We start from the raw sequence: 19,658 nt of genomic DNA on the forward strand, positions 1-19,658 counted from the left end.
ACAAGGAAATGTGAGGTCCAAGCAGGCTCCCAGGCATCAGATGAGACCAGACACTGGGTTGTTGTTTTTTAAACAAAACAATATTTTATTGACACATCCTGAATGATCTGTATAAATATAAAGTGCTAAATTTCCAATCCCTGCCCACAGGGCTAGGAGGAAGCGGGGGAGGGAGTGTTAAATGTCAGCTGAGCACAAATAACTTTCCAGCGCCAGCACAGGCGTGAAAGGCTCACAGACTGACACACACAGCACGACACACCCATCACTTCCCAAGTCCCCAGCTTCCCCAGGAACATAGGGCTTGGGCTCCAGGCCCTGGGCGGACCAACCCACGGACAGGGCTCCTGGTTGTCACAGCTTGTTCCTTGGAGCTCTTAGGCTGCCAAGGGCTTCAACATGATGGTGGACCAGGGAGAGTCCACGGTATAGAGTCCAGTTGATTTCCGCCAGAGGATGGGATGGGAAAGAGCAGACACACCCTCGGTTCCCGACCCCGAATGAGGGCCAGCCTCAGTCCCCCGGCAGAAGAGCACCAGGTCAGAAAGGCCAGCATGCCGGCATTGCTAGAGCCCCCTACGGGGCTTCTCAAACTGTGAGGAGGTAGCAGCCCTCCCAGAGGTGAGGGGACTGTGCCGGCCCAGAGAGGAGCCCACCCGTCCAGTCAGCTCCTGCCAGCACAGTTAGGGGGGCAGGCAGAGGGGCACCACCTCAGTGACACAGCACCTGGGTCTCAAACTGCAGCAGCTGCCCCATGAAACTGAAGTTGGGGGAGATGATCCCCCGACGCTGCTTAACGAAGTCAAAGGCCTCGTCCAGCCGCACCCGGCGACTCTGCATGAGGTAGGCCAGGCAGATGGTGGCGGAGCGCGAGATGCCGGCCTGGCAGTGCACCAGCACCCGGCCCCCGCTGTTTTTCACCCAGTCTGCAAGGGAGACGGGGGAGTGGTGTCAGACGGCGTGTGCACAGCCCAGGAGACAGGTGCCCCCAGCCCTCTCCTCTGGAGCCCCTCGGGACCTCTGGGCAGAGGCGCCCCCTTACCAATGAAGCCTATGGCCTCCTGGAACCAGGCGCTGATCTCCACCATCTGGTTGTCCTCCACAGGGATACTCTTGTAGCGGAAAAGGCCCTCAAAGTGGTTGGGGCAGCTGGCGGACACGTTGAGGACGGCGGTGATGCCACACGCCTGCAGCCCCTGCAGGTCTGACGAATGACTGCAGCTGCCCAGGAACAGGTAGGGCAAGATCTCCACAGGGCCACCCTGGAGGGGGCAGACGGATGGTGAGGCCTTCGCAGCCCAGCCCCGGAGGGCTGGAGCAGCAGCGGGTGGAGACCCCATGGGCTGGCCGAGACAAGAGGAGTCCTCAGCCAGTCCTCCTGACCTGAGACAGGACTCAGGAATGTGCGGGGGACACACGTGCCCCTCACACTCCCAACATACACATGCAAACGTACACAGACCCACACAGGCACGTGCGAGCAGCCGTGGCCCCACCGCCCCCAACACACACACGTATACAGGTGTGTACATGGGCAAACTGCTCGCATCCCCAAATGGCAGGCTCTTTCTCTAGAGGCGCCCAGTCTGCGGTGGGGAGGGAGGGAGCGTCCGGGGCGGGGGGCAGTACTCACCTGGTCGTAGATGGGCGCCCTCGGGTCGGAGCAGCTGGTTTTGCTCCCTGCCGGCGGCGGCAGCGCAGGGGCGGGGGCCTCAGAGCACAGATCGGGACAGCAGCCCTGGAAGCCGTCGAAGCCTCCTGCAAGGAGGGGAAGGGCACGGTCAGCAGGGAAAGCCGGGCTGGAGGCGGGTGGGGCGGGCCAAGGGCGGCCGGCGGCTCACCTCGCAGGAAGAACACGGCGGTGGGCCCCGCGCGGGTCTCGTGCAGCAGCGCGGCCAGCAGCACGTGGGCCGGGCCGTCGGGCCGCAGCTCCGCCACCGAGGCACTGCCCTCGTCCAGCACCACGGCCCGCGCCAGCTCCCCGCGGCCCAGGCGCGTCCTCAGCGCGCGGTCGGGTAACAGACAGGCGAGAACCGCCGCAGGGGGGCCCCGCGCACGGCGCCGGAGCAGCGCGTTCCAAGGCACCGGGCGCGCGGCGCGCACGTGGCGGCGGCAGAAGGCTAGGAAGGGCCGGCAGTCCAGCAGCAGCGTGCGTTCCGCCTCCCGCGGCTCCCGCAGCAGCGTGCCCAGCGCCGCGCACTCCAGCTCGCGCGCCGCCTCCAGCCCCATGGCTGCCGGTGCCTCTTCTTCCTTCCGCTGGTTACCGCGTCCCGGGCTCTCGTGGCGGTGGCGCTGCCCGAGCTGTCGACTCCTGGCGCCCTCCGCTGCGGTCCGGGTTAAATACCCCTGGGCCGGCCTCCGGGACACCATACAAGGGCAGAGCAGGAAGGCGCTGGCGCCCGCCCCCGCCCCTCACGTGGGGCGCAGGCTGGGCTGACCCGGGGACTCCGGAGGCGGGGGGAGGTTGGCGGGGAAGGCAGGGCGCGGGGATGAACACACGGAGAGGAGGCGGGGACCAGCGACTACGGGAAGGGAAGGTGTTATCCGGAGTCGGAGGGACCAGCACCCCTCCCTTCTTTGCGCCCACCCTTTGACCTGTCCCAAGCGACTCAGTCCTGGAGAACGCAGCTTCACAGATGCAAGTCCCCCCCTTAGGGCCAGCGATGTCCCTTGGAGTACCCCACCCGCCAACCCCACGTTTCCTCTGCCTTTTCCCTTTCCCTCCCAGAATTTTCCTCTTAGAAATTTGTCACCGCAAACATTGACAAATGCCCGCTGCCACGGGTGAGTTCTACACTGGATGATGGGGAGGTCCCTGCTGAGATGTCCTATTGCTCATATATTTGGAGACCTTGGGCCAGAGGGACTTTCTCTCTCCCCCTCCCCACCCCCCATTGCCTGGATGAGACCAGCACTCAGCGTCTTGCAGTAGGTTGGTGGCCAAGCTAGGCCCGAACACAGTCCCCGGGACCCAGGCCCCTGGGCTTGGGCCGAAGGAAATGAGGGGGTCCTGGGGCCTTTCGTGGGGAAAGTAGGGGTCTGAGACCGGCTTCCAGTTAAGAGTGGGGCAAAGCTTCTTCCTCCTGGGCGCAGGGAAAGCCCCCAGGCCCCGGAGAGAAGCACTTCCCGCTGTCACAAGCCCGCCCTGGAGGGAAGTCCGCTGACGCTCCCAGCCCTCCCCAGGCCTGTGGGGATTTCAGGACCTTGGCAAGGGGAAGAGGGAGAAGCAGAACAGAACTGGCCTCCCCCATCCTAGGCCTCCCTGTCCAGCCCCCCTGGGCAGCAAAGTCCAGGGCTAGCACTGCACCCGGAGGACTGGGGGCCTGGGTGTCCCCTCCATCCTGCCCTCCCCCAGCCCTGCTGCCGGATGTGGTGAGGCTCAGGTGTGTGTGGGGTGTCTGAGCCACAAGAATTGTTGGCAGTGAACTCCCAAACTCAAGCAGAGAAGTTCAGGTGGGTGGAGACAGTGTTACTGAACTGGAGCTGCCCTCGCCCTGCCCCCAGCTGCGTGGGATTTCAGAACCCACCCTCCAAGCCCCCAGTCTCCTGAGGCCCTCCTCCACCTCCTCTGAAAGACCCTTCCGGTTCTCCGGCAGACCCCTGTGTCCACGCCATCTTGAAGAGTGACAGCTGGAACCTGCGTGGAGCCCCCAGCCCTTCTGGACTCGTCTGCTCTGAGCTCCTCACAGCAGTGTGCTGTGTGCCTGGCTGTGTGCACGGGAGCGTGGTACCTGTGCAGTTCCACTACGTGTGAGAAGGACCTGGAGCTTGTGTGTGCTGGGGTCAGAGCAGATGCAGAGGAGAAAACCCCAAGGACTCCAAAGGTCCCTGGGGCCACGTCACCGTCTCAGTGTCTCCATCTGTAAGGGGGAGCACATCGTGGCGCAGCGGCCCTTCCACACTGGTTCCAAGGCTCTAAGGCTACCCCACCGTCTGCGCAATTGGCTGAGGCCCTGCCCTCCCTGGCAAGCCAGTCTGGAGGCTGAGGCGGCAAAGTCCACAACAGAGCCGGGGAGTCTGGGCCACAGATCCCAGAGGCTGATAGGAGCCCTTATCATTGGCATCGGCCTCCAAATGACTTAATGCTGATTCCAGGGGCAAATTACAGAGCGTGCAGGACAATCAGGTCCAGTCTTGCTTCTGGGCTGGGAGCCACAGCCTTCCAGCTCCGTGAGAGGACCCCAGCCAGGTGGGATCCCTGATTCAGAAGTGAACTCAGCTCAGCCGTGTAAGGGGCTCCAGACCCCAACTCCTATGCTGAGCTGGGCCTCTTCCCCTCCTGGAGAACCTGGTATACCTTGCCGGGGAGTTCCGCATGTGGGGAGAGCATTGCTGAAGGTTTGCTCTGATAGCGCAGTCCCTGGGACCTGGCACTCCTGGCCACGACCAGTGGTCTCTTTTTCTTTTTAAGTGACAGGATCTTGTTATGTTGCCCACACTGGCCTCAAACTCCTGAGCTCAAATGATCCTCCTGCCTCAGCCTCCAGAGTAGCTGGGACTATAGGCACCTGCCACCACCCAGCTCAGGACTGGTGATGGCTGCCTAACGTGGCTGCACCTGTGTCACCCCCTTGAGGCCATTTGCCTTGGGGCTGTCCCCTTTTCAGCTCTGGAACGTGGACTCACAGAGGCCCAGCTTAGCCACGAAGGAGGGCCTTCCTTTGCCTTCCTTCCCTACTCCCAAACTGGGGAAAGCCCCACCCCCGATTACTGGGTGAAAGCCCAGGGCTGGGGTAAGAAGAGGGGGAGAGACTCACAAACCCATGTCCCTCTCCCACTTTTGCTCTGACAAAAGCCCCCCAAGCCTTGGGTGCTGCCGCTGGCGATCATGTGCAGGACGCCTGCTCCTCTCCACCACCCCCTCAGAGTCTCCCCAACCACCGTTTGCCAGAGCCCAGCCTTGGGAGCCACAGCAGAGAGGAGGCAGGGCATTGGGTGTAAGGGTGAGGACGCGGTGAGGAGGGGTCTCTGCTAGGCTGGATGCCCCGCAGCCTGAAGGCTCTGGAAGCAGGACCCGGTCCTCGCCACCGGATGGAAAGGGGCTGACCCAGGTTGGGAGTCCCTGCTCAGAGCTCTCTCTGTTTTTGTTTTTCTCGGCCTGGCTCTTACAGAGCAGACACTGTCAAGTAAGTTTGGACTCAGCACTTTTTTTAAAATTGAAAACCTGTGAGACTCACAGGAACAAATGATGATTCTGCGTGTTATTCTTTTTATAACCATCTATTTTGACGGCTGTTTAAGCGTCACTGGCTCCTGCCTTTGGGATTCCAGGTCTTTCCTGGCCCCAGCAGCACATCCACCCACCTCCCCGCACAGGGAGTCTCCCTTCCACAGCTGCCTCACTCAGCATCACACTGATGCTGCAGAGCCTTCCTTCCTCCTCCCAGCCCCCACCCCCAAGCAGATGCCCCACACCGGGCGGGAGGTGAGTGGCTTGGCTACAGGCTTGGCTACAGTGCTTGGGCCAGTTTAGGGATGAAGGTGAGAGTGACGGGCCACCCCAAGCTCTGCCTGAGGGGTGAGTCAGGGATGACGTCGGGTTTCCTGTGCCAGGCCTCTGACGAACACGCCGATGCGGCGGCCACCCCCACAGGCTCCTGCCAGGTGCGGATTCATACCCCACGCGCCAGGCTCCAGGAACAGCCCCTGTGTGAGGAAGGCGTGTCCAGCACAGTGCAGGGTGGGGGCGGGGGGTTCACCTGGGGCACCCAGCCCTTAGCAAGTCCTCCTCCTGGCCAAGATGAGCAAGAAGCCTGCAGCCGAAAGGACTGATGTCTGTTCCCCACTCTGTCATGCGTCATGTCGCATGCGTGTGTGTGAGCAGGACCACCCGGGAGCAGGGCTGCCGGGGAAGCTCTCCTGGACACGCGGAGGCCTCCTCAGGGGACCCGTCGCTCAGGCTAAATGCATGGGGGCCCGCGACACGCCCCAGCCCTGGCCCTGCCTCTCACCCGGGTGCCACCCTGAGCTTCAGGTACCCTGGCGTGCACCCCCCAGCAGGCGTTCGGGTACTCAGACACTTCGAGGCGGCATCCAGACCAGCACTGAGGAGTCCCCAGCCATGCGTGGAGGACATTCTGCCTTTTTCAAGCCAATCCGTCCTTCTGAGTACATCAAGAAGAAAGTCTCCACGTGGGGCTGGCATGGCTCTAACCCCTAATACCTGCCTTTCCTCATTTTAACCAAGAGGCTTAGTGCTCCTTTCTGCATTTATCACTGACTCAATCCTGCACTCAGAAATACATTTCAAGAACCTATTATGGGCCAGGCGTGGTGGCTCAAGCCTGTAATCCCGGCATTTTGAGAGGCCAAGACGGGCGGATCACGAGGTCAGGAGATCCAGACCATCCTGGCTAACCCGGTGAAACCCCGTCTCTACTAAAAAATACAAAAAACTAGCCGAGAGAGGTGGCGGCGCCTGTAGTCCCAGCTACTCGGGAGGCTGAGGCAGGAGAATGGCGTGAACCCGGGAGGCGGAGCTTGCAGTGAGCTGAGATCCGGCCACTGCACTCCAGCCTGGGCGACAGAGCGAGACTCCGTCTCAAAAAAAAAAAGAACCTATTATGTACCAGGTACTGTTCTACGTGCTGGGGATATAGCAGTAAATTTCAAAGCACTGCTCTCAAGGCACTGACCTCGTTGCTTCAACAATATATACTTTTGTGATTTTGTTGTGTTCATGATAAATGATACTAATTATCCACCTAGAGTAATGACATCTTTTCCTTTTAAAGTAAATTTTAGGTTTGTAAAAACTGAGTTCACTTAAGGAAAACTGTTGGGAACAGATGGTACCCAAACATCTTAAAAAGTGAGATGCATGGCCGGGCGTGGTGGCTCACGCCTATAATCCCTGCACTTTGGGAGGCCGAGGCGGGCGGATCACCTGAGGTCAGGAGTTCAAGACCAGCCTGGCCAACATGATGAAACCCCGTCTCTACTGAAAATACAGAGAATTAGTCAGGCATGGTGGCGCATGCCTGTAATCCCAGCTACTCAGGAGACCGAGGCAGGAGAATCACTTGAACCCGGGAGGTGGAGGCTGCAGTGAGCCGAGATCACGCCACTGCATTCCAGCCTGGGCAACAGAGCAAAACTCCGTCTCAAAAAAAAAAAAAAGAAAAGAAAAGAAAGAAAAAAGAAAAACGTGCGGTGCAGGGAGGAGATGCCAGAATCAGGCCGCGTTGTCCGAGAAAGGATCCTATGGCCCCTTCCAGCTTCGGAAGGTGCAGTACTGTGGAATCTGATTCCCCCTTCTGCCATGGTTTCCCATAAAGAGAGGAGGCCGGCCGGGCACGGTGGCTCAAGCCTGTAATCCCTGCACTTTGGGAGGCCGAGACGGGCGGATCACGAGGTCAGGAGATCGAGACCATCCTGGCTAACACGGTGAAACGCCGTCTCTACTAAAAAATACAAAAAACTAGTCGGGCGTGGTGGCGGGCGCCTGTAGTCCCAGCTACTCTGGAGGCTGAGGCAGGAGAATGGCGTAAACCCGGGAGGCGGAGCTTGCAGTGAGCTGAGATCCGGCCACTGCACTCCAGCCTGGGCGACAGAGTGAGACTCCGTCTCAAAAAAAAAAAAAAAAAAAAAAAGAGAGGAGGCCACAGCTTGAGGAAGGGACTCTGGGAGAACTCATTGCCAAGGCCCCACTTGCCTGTGGGCCTGTCCAGCAAAGCAACTGTGTGTGTGTGTGTTCCCAGATGGACCTGGGTCTAGGGGTGGAAGGAACCCCTCTCTGGGCTTTTCCCTGGGCACTCACCCCTGGCATACCTGTAGCGCCCAACCCATGGGGTTCCCGGTAGTGAAACTGATTCCCGCCCCGCTAGCCAGAGGCGCTGTGGCTTAGGCCCGGGTTATCCAAGGAGGGAAGAGGAGGTTGTGGCCGTTGGTAAGAGTTGGGCAAGAAATGAAGGAGTCTCAAAATGTGACCGCACTTGAGAGAGGGGACTGAGAGGCAGGACTAGCTGGATTTCCTAGGCCAACTAAGAATCCCTAAGCCTCGCTGGGAAGGTGACAACAGCTTCCACCTTTAAACACGGGGCTTGCAACTTAGCTCACACCCGGCCGATCAGATAGTCACGAGCGCTCACTAAAATGCTGATTAGGCAAAAACAGGAGGTAAAGACGTAGCCAATCATCCGATGCCTGAGGGCACAGCGGGAGGGACAATGATCGGGATATAAACCCTGGCAGTCCAGCCGGCAGCGGCTCCCCTCTTTGGGTCCCCTCCCTTCGTATGGGAGCTCTGTTTTCACTCTATTAAATCTTGCAACTGCAAAAAAAAAAAAAAGAAAATGACCTCACTGTGGGCACAGGGCAAGTGGCTCTGTGACAAGAGGCCTCCTGGGACTCCCCTGTGACCACAGCTGGGTGCACTGTTGGAGGGGGACTGACAAAGGGACCTCCTTCCCACCTCACCAGCACTGCTGACACCTTAACTACCATCGAAGACCAGGCCAAGCGCTCTGCCACCCCCCAAAACCAGCAATCCCAGCACAGCAGCAGCAGCAGCGGCGGGGGCAGCTCTGGGCATCAGTTAGCTGTGGGGGCTCTGAGGCCACTTGCCTTGGTCAGACACAAGCGGGCTGCTTCCCTACAGTGTGGTATTGGTCTCGTCCTTCATTAAAAAGAGCGATCACTGGCACTGTGTTTGGTGCCTTGGGAGCATCACTGCGTCTAGCCTCACACCCTGGAGAGCTGCCTCATTACCCTGCTCTGCAAATAGGGAAACCGAGGCCCAAAGGTGTTAGGGGGCAGAACCAAGGCCACACAGTCCCTATGCAAATGAAGAACTGGGATTGAAACCTGGGCTTAACCACTAGGCTGCCCTGCCCCTGGCCAGGGTCCATGTGGGTCCACCTATGTGGTGTCCCCAGCACACACCCTCCCGCCTGGGTCTCTTGCTTCATGGGACAACCACAACAACTGACACCATTGTGTGCTTGCCACGTGCCCTGACTTATCCCAAGGGCTTAACAGAAATTATCTCATTTAAACCTCAAAGAGCCCCACAGGTGGGAGGGATCGGCACTCCAAATACAAATGGGGGAGCCACGGCTCAGAGAGGCTGAGGAGTTTGCCCGAGCTCTCAGAGCCAAGTCTGAAATTCACAATTTTGTGTCACCTCCTGACTGTCTCCAGAATCCAGGTCCCCATCCTCCAGGCCCCTCCCATCTGCCTCCCACTCTTGCCCACAGCCCTCCTTTCTCTCAGCTGCCATCCTGGAGGACCTTCAGGGCATTAGTGCCACCTCCCCAGCTCTGCTGCAAACCCCTTGAGGATGCACAGTACCCAGGGCACTGCCCCTCTGAGTCCACTGGGAAGCTCAGTGCCCAGCCCTGAGTGGGCCTTGATGCATCTCTGCAGGCATGAGGACTTGCCCCCGTGCCCCCAGGTAGCCCTCGACAGGAAGCTGACACAGGAAGCTGAAATCCACAATGTGGGATGAAGTCATTGTCAGGCTAGGCCTTCATCCCTCACCGTGCCTCAAGCTCCAGGGAAAAAGAGAGGTCCTCAGGTGCCCAGAGCGGACACCCCAGGCATGTCAGTCAAAGAGCCCACCATGAGGCTGGGCATGGCAGCTCATGCCTGTAATCCTAGCACTTTGGGAAGCCCAGACGGGCAGATCACTTGAGGCCAGGAGTTCCAGACCCACCTGGCCAATATGGTGAAACCCCGTCTCTACTAAAAACACAAAAATTAGGCTGAAGTGGTGGCACATGCCCGTAGTCTCAGCTACTCAGGAGGCCGAAGCACGAGAATCACTTGAGCCTGGGAAGCAGGGGTTGCAGTGAGCTGAGATTGCACGACTACACTCCAGCCTGGGCAACAGAGTGAGACTCTGAGACTCTGTCCACTGTGACAACCCACCGAATGTCTTAGGTTCAAGGACAAGCTCTACCACACACAGCTCTGTGGCTCTGGGCACACCGTGAGCTTCAGTCTTCCTGCAGGTCCCGGCACTCATTCACTCACCAAGTGTTACCGAGTGCCAGGCTGGCTGCTTTCAGGGTGCTAGGGATGCAGCCGTGAACGAGACACACAAGGTTCCTGCCCTCTGGGGCTGGCCTTCCAATGCAAGGCCAGAGATGGGTGGAGTAAGGAAACGAATGAGACCACAGCGGACACTGGGAGATGTTATCAATGACGCTGCAGAGGGGCGTGAGACGGAGCAGGGGCGAGGGCAGCAGGGAGGGTTCTCGGAGGAGACGGCCTTCCACGGCAACTTCAGGAATGACAAGGAGCCTGCCGGGGCTGGGGCAGGGAAGATCGGCAGGAGGCAGAAGTTCTGGCAGGGACAGAGGCCTTGCAGCAGGAGCTCTGGTGGAGCCCGGGGCCCTGGTCAGGGTCTGATTTCATTAAAAGGACAATGAGAACCGTTGGAAGGTCCTGACTCAGGGTGGGCTGGGGAGGGAACCTGTGAGTGGAGAGTGGACTGTGGTGCAGGAGTGGCCGTGGGGAAAGGTCAGGAGTTGATGCAGTGATTCAGGGGACGGGGGCTGACTTGACCCTGGGTGGCAATAAAAATGAGGGAAGCTCCAGGACAGCAGGGGCAGGGCTGGCAGGAATCGTGGGCAGATGGGATGGGGTGGCAATGAGAAAGAGAGGGGCGGGGGTGGCTCCCAGGTCTGCGCTGAGCAGAGGGCAAACAGGTTCCTGAGGAAGGATGAGGTTCCCTCCTCTCCCCCGTCACCCCAGGCCCTGCCACGGCTCCTCCTCCATGAGACGGGGCCCGGGAGCAGCCGAAGGAGACCAGCTGCTGCCCAGTTTTATAATCTGGAAGAGGGGCATTTGTTCGGCATAGGGTGAAGGCCAGAGAAGGGAGGTTGGCCCCGCCACAGCCAGAGAGAGCTGGGGAGCTGCAGCAGGCAGGGGCGAGCGAGGGGCACGGGGAGCTGAGGCTCAGGTTTAGAGCACAGATGGCTGGGGTGACGCCGGACAGGAAGAGACTGATCAGGGAGGATCAGGGCCCAAATCCGATGATACCTCCTGGAGAGATAATGACCGCGCCTGGAAAAGCTGAGGCCATCACTGCTCATGGAGCGTCCAGACGCCCAGAGAGGGCCATGTGTGCGCACACACATACATGTGTTATGTGCACACAGACTCATACGCACACACCCTGCACTTACAAAGCCACTCACACAGCTGTCCTCCTGCGCGCGGTGCTGCACGGCCAAGCCTAAACATCCTCTCCGTTACCCACGGACACCCAGACACGCCCACGGTGATGTGGCTTCCCTGGCCCCGGGACAGCCCACAGAGCCCTCCGTGATGAGTCCTGCCATGGACCCAGTGGCCCCAGGAACAAGCCCCCAGATCCATGGGGGGCCCACCCCTGGCTCGCATGCCCCAGCTGCACAGTCCATGAACCTGCACTCCTGACCACCAGCCCTGAGACCCACCGCCACCCCCCAGCTCCCTGCCCACATTTCACATGGATACAGCCCTGCCTGATACAAGCCCTGAGTCCTTTTCTCAGACAGCGCAGGTGAGTGGCCCCTTCCTTACTTGACCAGCACCACCCGGAAGGAAGCAGGTTCCTGGACTGCAAGGGCCATTCAAGCAGGGCCATTTCTGGGGCCCTGGCCTCAGCCCTCTCCTCACACATAAACACGGGATGACCACACACCTGCCACACACACAAACACAACACACACATACACACCCCAGAACACACACACCACACATTTGTGACTATGAATGAATCTCTCATTGAGTGCTGCAACCCAGAAGAGGTCACCGCCGATGTCCCCTGCTTCCTTCAGGGGTGTAGCTGCTGCCCCGAGAGGTATGTGGCCCTATCCCCAGCTTGACTCACCCACAGCAGGGCCTGGACAGGAAGTGCCTGCCTCAGTTTCCCCAGGGGCAGGACTCAGGTTTAGTCTGAGAGAGGAAAGGCCCTGGAGCAGTGGCTCCCAGTGGCCACCAAGGGCCTCTCAGGCGGGGCTTGGCAAAGGCAGTAGTGACCTAGGTCCAGCTTCCTAGAGCCTGCAGGGGTCAGGCACACCTAGTGCTTTGCCAGCACGGGGCTGGCCGGCTGTGGCTGTGAGATCACCCAGGAGCAGGGCCGAGTGAGGGCCCCAGGGGACAGCCCCAAAGACAGCAGCCACTGAGCCAGAGCCCCCAAGCCAGGAGGCTCCTCTCTGCTGGCCTGGGTGCTGAGGGCAAGGGAGAGGAACGAGGGACACAGGATGGCCCGCAGGGTGTGCTGCCCTTACCCAGACCCTGTGGGAGGACCCCGGAGAAGGGCAGGAGGGTGGTGCCCAGGGAGGCACCCTGTGTGCCAGCAGGGAAGGCCTGCAGCTGGCGGGCCACCTGCCCTCCTCGCTTCTCTCTCCTGTCTCTCTACCTACCCACTGTCACTTTGTTCTCTTCCTCCTCACCCATCTCTCTCCTCCTCCCCAGCCCCTCACTGCTCCCCATCTTCAGGCCACCCCCCTACCCTCAGTAAATATCCCGCTCAGCCAGAGGAGGCCAAGGGAGGGGAGCTGAGCAGTGGCTGAGGCAGGGATGCTGGTCCTGGCCCACCCTTGCCCGGATGCCCTGGCAAGCCTCTCCCAGGACTCCTGCCCCTCGTGTGTACTTAAAGGACTGAGGCCCCTGATGCCAGTGCCTGGCCCAAGATGAACCAGTATAGAGCCTGCCTCTCCCTGCTCAGAGACCGTAGTGGTGACAGCCAATCCCCACTCACGGGCCTGGCGTAGATCACTCGCCACGACCCCCATTCACACTGCAACCCCAACTTCCACACCCCACTCTTGCTGTTCTCTGCCCCTGGATTGCTGGAGCCGCCTCCTCTGTGGAACCTTCTGTGTCCCAGCCCAGTCCTCCTGACTTCTCGTCCATTCCGGGCTCAAGCACGGCTGCCTCTTCAGCCTGCGACGCACTCCTGGAGGCCAGAGGAGGTGCTCCGGGACTGCTCCTGAGCGCCAGGTCTGCAGACAGGCCTGCACGTGCCCAGCCTTGCCCTGGCCAGGCCTGCTGGACCAGAGAAACCCACAGGATAAAGGCCCAAGGTCACAATGTAGGGGAGCTTCCCACGCCCTCCAGGGAAGGTGCCCAGAGCCAAAGTCTTCTCCCTCTGGGGACTGAAGTCCCTCCTTGAGGCGGGAGAACAGCCACATCACCTCAACACAGGTCGCTCACCAGGCACAACAGGATTGTTGGTGGCTTCTGCATGCACCAGGATTTCACCTGCCTCCACCCTTCTCCGCCCACCAGACCTCTCTGCTCAGCCTCAGATCCCAGCCCAGAATGTCTAGTTGCTAATGGCCCCAGTCAGTGAGCTCCCAGAAGCTGCTCCGTCCTCCCCAGATCCTGGAGGCCAGAGTAGCCGGGGGCCTGGCTCCAACTGCCCGGGCTCAAGATCCAGAGGGTTTGCTCGGCTCCATTCCAGCAGCACCAGGCACCTGGATGTTGTCTCATTCTGGCTAAAAATAAGATCTACTTGGCAATGTTTTCCAATAACTTCCCATTATTGTGAACCTACCATGAGCTCGCGACATTAAATCACACTTCTCATCAGTTTCACATCATTTCACGAGACAGGAATTAGTTGCTATTTCCATTTGGTAGATGAGGAATTTTTTCCCCAATGTCAAGGCAGAACTGGGACTCCAGCCCATCATTTCCTCATTAAGACCCCTGGGCTCTGTGCATCGGTCCTGCCTCTCGATGGCGGTGAGGTCCTCCAAGGAAGAGGAGGCCTGACATGCCCCTGCCCATGCTGCCGCCCATGCCCCTGGCACCATCTGATCTTGGTTGGAGCCCAGCAGTCCCCCACCCCCACCCAATGGGAACAGAACAAAAATGCGTGTGTGCCCAGGACCCAGGGCATGGGACCTCCCATGTGGCTACAGATTAGATGTGGGTGAGAACCCCAGATGGGTTTGCCATCTTCCAGGGGCTGGAGAACCCCTCCACCTTGGCCGAGAGGTGAGCCCACTTCAAACACACTTTTCCCTTTTTCTTATTCTCCAGAATTTGTTTGGAATGATGGCAAAAAATATGAGAAGAAGAAACACGCACTGCTTTTTAAACCGGAGAAGGAGAGGCGTGGTTAACTCCACGCTGCAAAGGGATCAGAGACCCGGCATGTCATGTGCCCACACCAGGGCCCACGCTGGGTGACTCCAAGCGGTGTGACAAATTGGTTTGGGGGCCAATGTGAGGTTGCGGCAGAGGTTTCCCAAACCAACCAGCCGGTTTCAGAATCAACCAGGCCCTGTTGTCTCCTAACCAGACTATGATAACAGCCACCCCCCAGGTCCTGGCACCTCTGCCTCTCCCAGCCCTGTCTGCCCATCCCTCCCACACAGCCCAAGTCTTCTTCCCTGAGGGAAATCTCACTGAGTCCCGGCTCCCTGGAGTTGCCTCGGGGATGCATCCACACCCTTCGGTAGGGAGTCAAGGCCCCATCCTTTCTTCCCCTTACCTGGTTCATGTTCTTCAGCAAAGCCCAGCTCAGTTCTTCCCACCGGCCCCCGGCCCCCAAACCACCTTGCTCACTGCAGCCACTCTGTGTGCAGTGCCCTCCTCATGGACTCAGAACGCCCTCGTGCCCACCTCCCAGGGGCCAGCACCAGTGCTGCCTCCTCCGTGAAGCTTCCCCATCACCCTGGCGGAGCAGGTGGCTCCCTCTCGGGTGGCCTGCAGCATCGTGAAGCCCTCAGGGACTTGCTGTCATGCAGCTGCCTCCACGCACACTCCACCCTCTTGGATGTCTCCCTCCGTCCTCACCCCAGGGATTGTCGTCAGCCCTTCTTTACAGATATGGAAACCGAGGCCTGGAGAGGGAAAGTGAGTCACTCTGGGTGAATCCCAAGCAAGAGGCTGGAGGGGCAGAAGACGTGTCCTGTACAGGCTGCCCAGAGCCGCGCTGCCTTCCCCTCCTCAGCAGAGCCTGCCTGTCCCCAGGTCAGCCACGATCCCCCCAGGAAGGCCCCCATATCCGAACACGGGGGTGGCCCCTGCCAGAGCCACACTGGGCGAGTACGGCTGTGGACAGAACCAATGCACAGCCACGGTTCCCACAGGGCAGGAGGAACAGGTCACAGAAGAACCATTGGGCTCATCCTCAGTCATCTCCCACCTCCCCAAGGAGCCCCTGGGGACCGGGGACAGGTCGGTAGCAGAGGAAGGAGGAGGGGCTTACAGACTTCTTGGCCCTGGCACGGAGTAGAAAATGGGTGAGCACGTGGCCACATGGGTTGGGAACCATAGGGTCAGGCAGCATCCGGCAGCCCAGAAGCCCTGAGCTGAAGCCAAGTGCGGCTCTCCCTGCACCCCTCCCTGGGTGGAGGAAGTCCCCTGCTGGGTCCAGGGCTGGGACGGTGACAGGCCCCAGTGGGGAGGAGGCCCCACAGTCCCAGTCAGTCAAAGGAAATTGAAACTGCTAACACGCCAGCAGCAGGGCGCACATGCCTTCCCTCATGGCGTGCGAGGAGGGGGAGCCCCTCTGTGTGGGCGGCGGCAGTGCTGAATCATGTCACTCTGCCCCCGCTGCTTCGCTGGGGAAGGGGTCCGGGCAGCGCCACCTCACCCTACTGTTGTGGGAACTGAGTGAGCCACCATCCGGGAAGGTATTTTGGAAGCTGTGAAGGGTCTGCCATATGTAAATAATTAAAATAATGTAGGAACAACAGACTCATGAGTGCAGGCAAGTGGGCTGGCCTCCCAGGACAGGGGGAGCCCCCACCTATAGGGAGACCCCAGAAGAAGCCTTTGTTCTGCCCCGTGGCCCCTCCCCAGGCATAGGGCTCTTCCTGGCCCCTCTGCCCACGTGTAAGCTCCTCTCACAGCCGAGGACAAAGCCTTCCCCAGGACCCTCCTCTGGTACCTCTCAGCCTCCTGGCCCTTTGGATCCTGTGGGGCAAGAGAGGGCAGTCAGGGAGGGTAGAGGCCCCGCGGTTGTCAATTCAGGGGCAGCGTCACAGACAGCGACCCCCTGCCCCACCTAGCTGGGCCCCTTCCTTGGGCATCTCCGGGCTGCTTATGCTAAGAGAACCTTTCTTTTCCTGATCAGCGGCCCTTTCTGTAGGCTCGGTGATCGGCACCCAGCAGGTGCTGGGACGGAAGAAATCCATGCCGGTGTGCGGCGGCCACTGCTCCCGAGAGGATCGCCTCGGGGCCTGCTGCCCAGCAGTGCTCAGGCAAGGCTTGCTGAGTGGCTCAGGGCACGGGGGATCCAGGAGTCCAAGGTGGACCCAGGGGGCCTGGCCGCCTGCACAGCCCCTTCTTGTCCTAGCTGGGCAGGAGGCCCTCAAACCCTGGCCAGTGAGGTCCAGAGAGGCTGCACTAGGACGGCCCAGTCACGTCAGGGGCAAGAAGAGTCGTGAGAGAGCCAGCAGCTAGGTCACGAGAGGGGGCTGGTCACTGTTTTTGGCCCCAGCCCCTTCTTGCCCCTTCAATAAACTTCTCCTCCACCCTGGAATTTCCCCAGAAGGATCACACACAGAGGGGCGCTGCCCAGAACCAAGACCTCCGTGAGATTCAACATGTGTTTGTGGGGCAGCCCTTATGTGCCAGGCACCGCTCTGGGCTCTGGGAATGCAGTGGCTTTGCTGGTTACTCTCTGTCCCCTTCCCCTTCTCCTTCCCCTTCCCAGACCCGTTCTCCTCCCTGCTACTCTCTGTCCCCTTCCCCTTCCCCTTCCCAGACTGGTTCTCCTCCCTGCTACTCTCTGTCCCCTTCCCCTTCCCCTTCCCCTTCCCCTTCCCAGACCCGTTCTCCTCCCTGCTACTTTCTGTCCCCTTCCCCTTCCCCTTCCCCTTCCCCTTCCCAGACCCGTTCTCCTCCCTGCTCTGGGCCCACAGGCTGCCACGCGTGGACAGTCAGGTGGGCTCTGTTGCTCTCTGCTTCCTGACTCCTCAGCCAGAAGGCACCAGGAGGCGAAGCGGGGAAACAGTCTTGGGGACTTCCACCCCTGCTCCCCCTCTGTCCTGACACCAAGGTGTGGGCTGGGCTGGGTCCCTCTGGGACTCCCGCTCCCATAACTCGGCTCCTCTGCACAGCCCTAGCTGTCCCAGGCTCTGACAACATCTTCCCTCTTCTTGTTCCCCCAGCCCAAAAAAGAGGAATGGCCTTGGGACATAGTGCAAAAATGACTACAACATTTTGACGCTCTTCTGTCAAGAGTTGGAGTCCAATTCTCCACAACACATTGAGGCGAGTCACAGGACAGCCCAGCCTGTGGCACAGGTGCTCTCTCACGCCTCCTGCCCAGACGCCCACGGTTGCTGGCACTGTGTGTTTGCCCTCGCTGCAAATATGCCCGATTTGTTCAACTGCAGCTGTGTTCCTCGTGGTTTTTGGCTGGAGGGGGTTGACAGACCCCACCTCCATTCTGGTTCCAGCCTCGCCCCTCCTCCTGTAGCATCCGGAATGAACTTTCTAAGTTTCTAAATTGCTCTGCTGGAAACCTCTCAGTGGCACCCAGGTATGTCGGCAGCAGTTCAATTTGGCTGACAGGACAGTGGCCCGGGTTTAAGTGGGGACTAGGAGCTCAGGCTGGTATGCAGGCTCTCTTTCCCAGAGCTCCCAGGCATATAAAAACTATAAAAACCCTAGAAGAAAACCCAGGAGATACCATTCTGGACACAAGCCCTGGCAGAGACTCCAAAAGCAATTGTAACAAAACCAAAAATTGACAAATGGGACCTAATTAAACTAAACAGCTTCTGCACAGCAAAAGAAACTATCAACAGAGTAAACAGACAACTTACAGAACAAGAGAAAATATTTGCAAACTATGCATCCAACAAAGTTCTAATATCCAGAATCTATAAGGAACTTAACAAGCACAAAACAACCCCAGTTTAAAAAATGGGTGAAGGGCTGGGTGCAATGGCTCATGCCTGTAATCCCAGCACTTTTGGAGGCCAAGGCAGGTCACTTGAGGACGGGAGTTCAAAGACCAGCCTGGCCAACATGTGAAACCCTGTCTCAACTAAAAATACAAAAATTAGCCAGGTATGGTGGCTCGCGCCTGTAGCCCCAGCTAGCTACTTGCGAGGGTGAGGCAGGAGAATCACTTCAACCCAGGAGGCAGAGGTTGCAGTGAGCCGAGACCTCACCACTGCACTCTAGCCTGGGTGACAGAGCAAGACTCTCAGAAAAAAAAAATAAAAAAAAAAATAATAAAAATGGGCAAAGGCCATGAACAGACACTTCTCAAAAGAAGACATGCATGTGGCCAACAAGCATATTAATAAAATGGTCAGTATCACTAATTATTAGAGAAAGGCAAATCAAAACCACAATGAGATAACAATTCACACCAGTCAGAATGGCTACTATTAAAAAGGCAAAAAATAACAGATTCTGAAGAGGTTGCAGAGAAAAGAGAACACTTCTGTGCTGCCAGTGGGAACGTGAATTAGTTCAGCCACTGTAGAAAGCAGTTTGGAGAGTTCTCCAAGAACTTAAAGCGGAACTATCATTTGACCCAGCAATTCGTTACTGGGTACGCACCCAAAGGAACATAAGTCATTCTACCACAAAGACACATGCACGCAAATGCTCACTGCAGCACTATGCACGATAGCAAGGAGGAGGAATCAACCTAAATGCTCATCAGCGGTGGACTGGATAAAGAAAATGTGGTGCAAATATACCACGGAAGACTACACAGCCATAGAAAAGGAGATCATGGGCCGGGCGCGGTGGCTCACGCCTGTAATCCCAGCACTTTGGGAGGCCAAGACGGGCGGATCACGAGGTCAGGAGATCGAGACCATCCTGGCTAACACGGTGAAACCCCGTCTCTACTAAAAAATACAAAAAACTAGCCGGGCGAGGTAGTGGCGCCTGTAGTCCCAGCTACTCGGGAGGCTGAGGCAGGAGAATGGCGTAAACCCGGGAGGCGGAGCTTGCAGTGAGCTGAGATCCAGCCACTGCACTCCAGCCTGGGCGACAGAGCGAGACTCCGTCTCAGGAAAAAAAAAAAAAAAAGTTGGAGAGAAAAAAAACAAAATAAACTTAAAAATTTTTTTAAGTTTCTGTATGCTCAAACTCACCTCAAACAAAAGTAAAGGGTGAGTGACAAAGATGGAGGAAATATTTAGAAACAGGCTGGGCATGGTGGCTCACGCCTGTAATCCCAGTACTTTGGGAGGCCAAGATGGGTGGCTTGCCTGAGGTCAGGAGTTCGAGAACAGCCTGACCAATGTGGCGAAACCCCGTCTCTTCTTAAAAATACAAAAATTAGCCAGACGTGGTGGCGCGTGCCTGTAATCCCAGTTATTTGGGAGGTTGAGGCAGGAGAATTGCTTGAACCCAGGAGGCAGAGGTTGCAGTGAGTCGAGACTGAGCCATTGCACTCCAGCCTGGGCAACAAAAGCAAACCTCCATCTCAAAAAACAAAAAGAAAGAAAATATTTGAAAGCAAGTGACAGGCAAAATATCATTCATTCATTCATTCAGTCATTCATCCAACAGTTAATTGGAGGGTGCCTATTAGGCACCAGGTGTTGTCTCAAGTGCTGGAAACCTTCACATAGACAAGTGACAAAACCCCTGTCCTCTTGGTTCTCACATTCTAATGGGGTGGGGAGGACAAGCAACAAAGAAATAAACACATCGTACGTCAGATGGTGGTTATGGAGAAAAGCCCAGCAGGAAAAGAGGACAGAGAATGTGAAGAAAGTGAGTAAAGA

General features: G+C 58.2%; 2 protein-coding genes across 2 annotated transcripts in view; one reads left to right on the forward strand and one right to left on the reverse strand.

Annotated features, from left to right (window-relative positions):
* The window catches only part of CIAO1 (cytosolic iron-sulfur assembly component 1), a 182,674-nt gene that overhangs the window by 66,721 nt on the left and 96,295 nt on the right, over window positions 1-19,658 (forward strand). The window lies entirely within an intron of this gene.
* On the reverse strand, window positions 62-2,305 carry DUSP2 (dual specificity phosphatase 2). Its single transcript, XM_050755143.1, has 4 exons — window positions 1,842-2,305; window positions 1,634-1,758; window positions 1,043-1,262; window positions 62-926 (listed from the first exon to the last, which is right to left on the reverse strand). The coding sequence occupies exons 1-4, from the start codon at window positions 2,227-2,229 to the stop codon at window positions 712-714; spliced, it is 948 nt and encodes a 315-aa protein (XP_050611100.1). The 5' UTR covers window positions 2,230-2,305; the 3' UTR covers window positions 62-711.

This window comes from Macaca thibetana, chromosome 13 (assembly GCF_024542745.1).
Source record: "Macaca thibetana thibetana isolate TM-01 chromosome 13, ASM2454274v1, whole genome shotgun sequence".
Classification (NCBI taxonomy): domain Eukaryota; kingdom Metazoa; phylum Chordata; class Mammalia; order Primates; family Cercopithecidae; genus Macaca; species Macaca thibetana.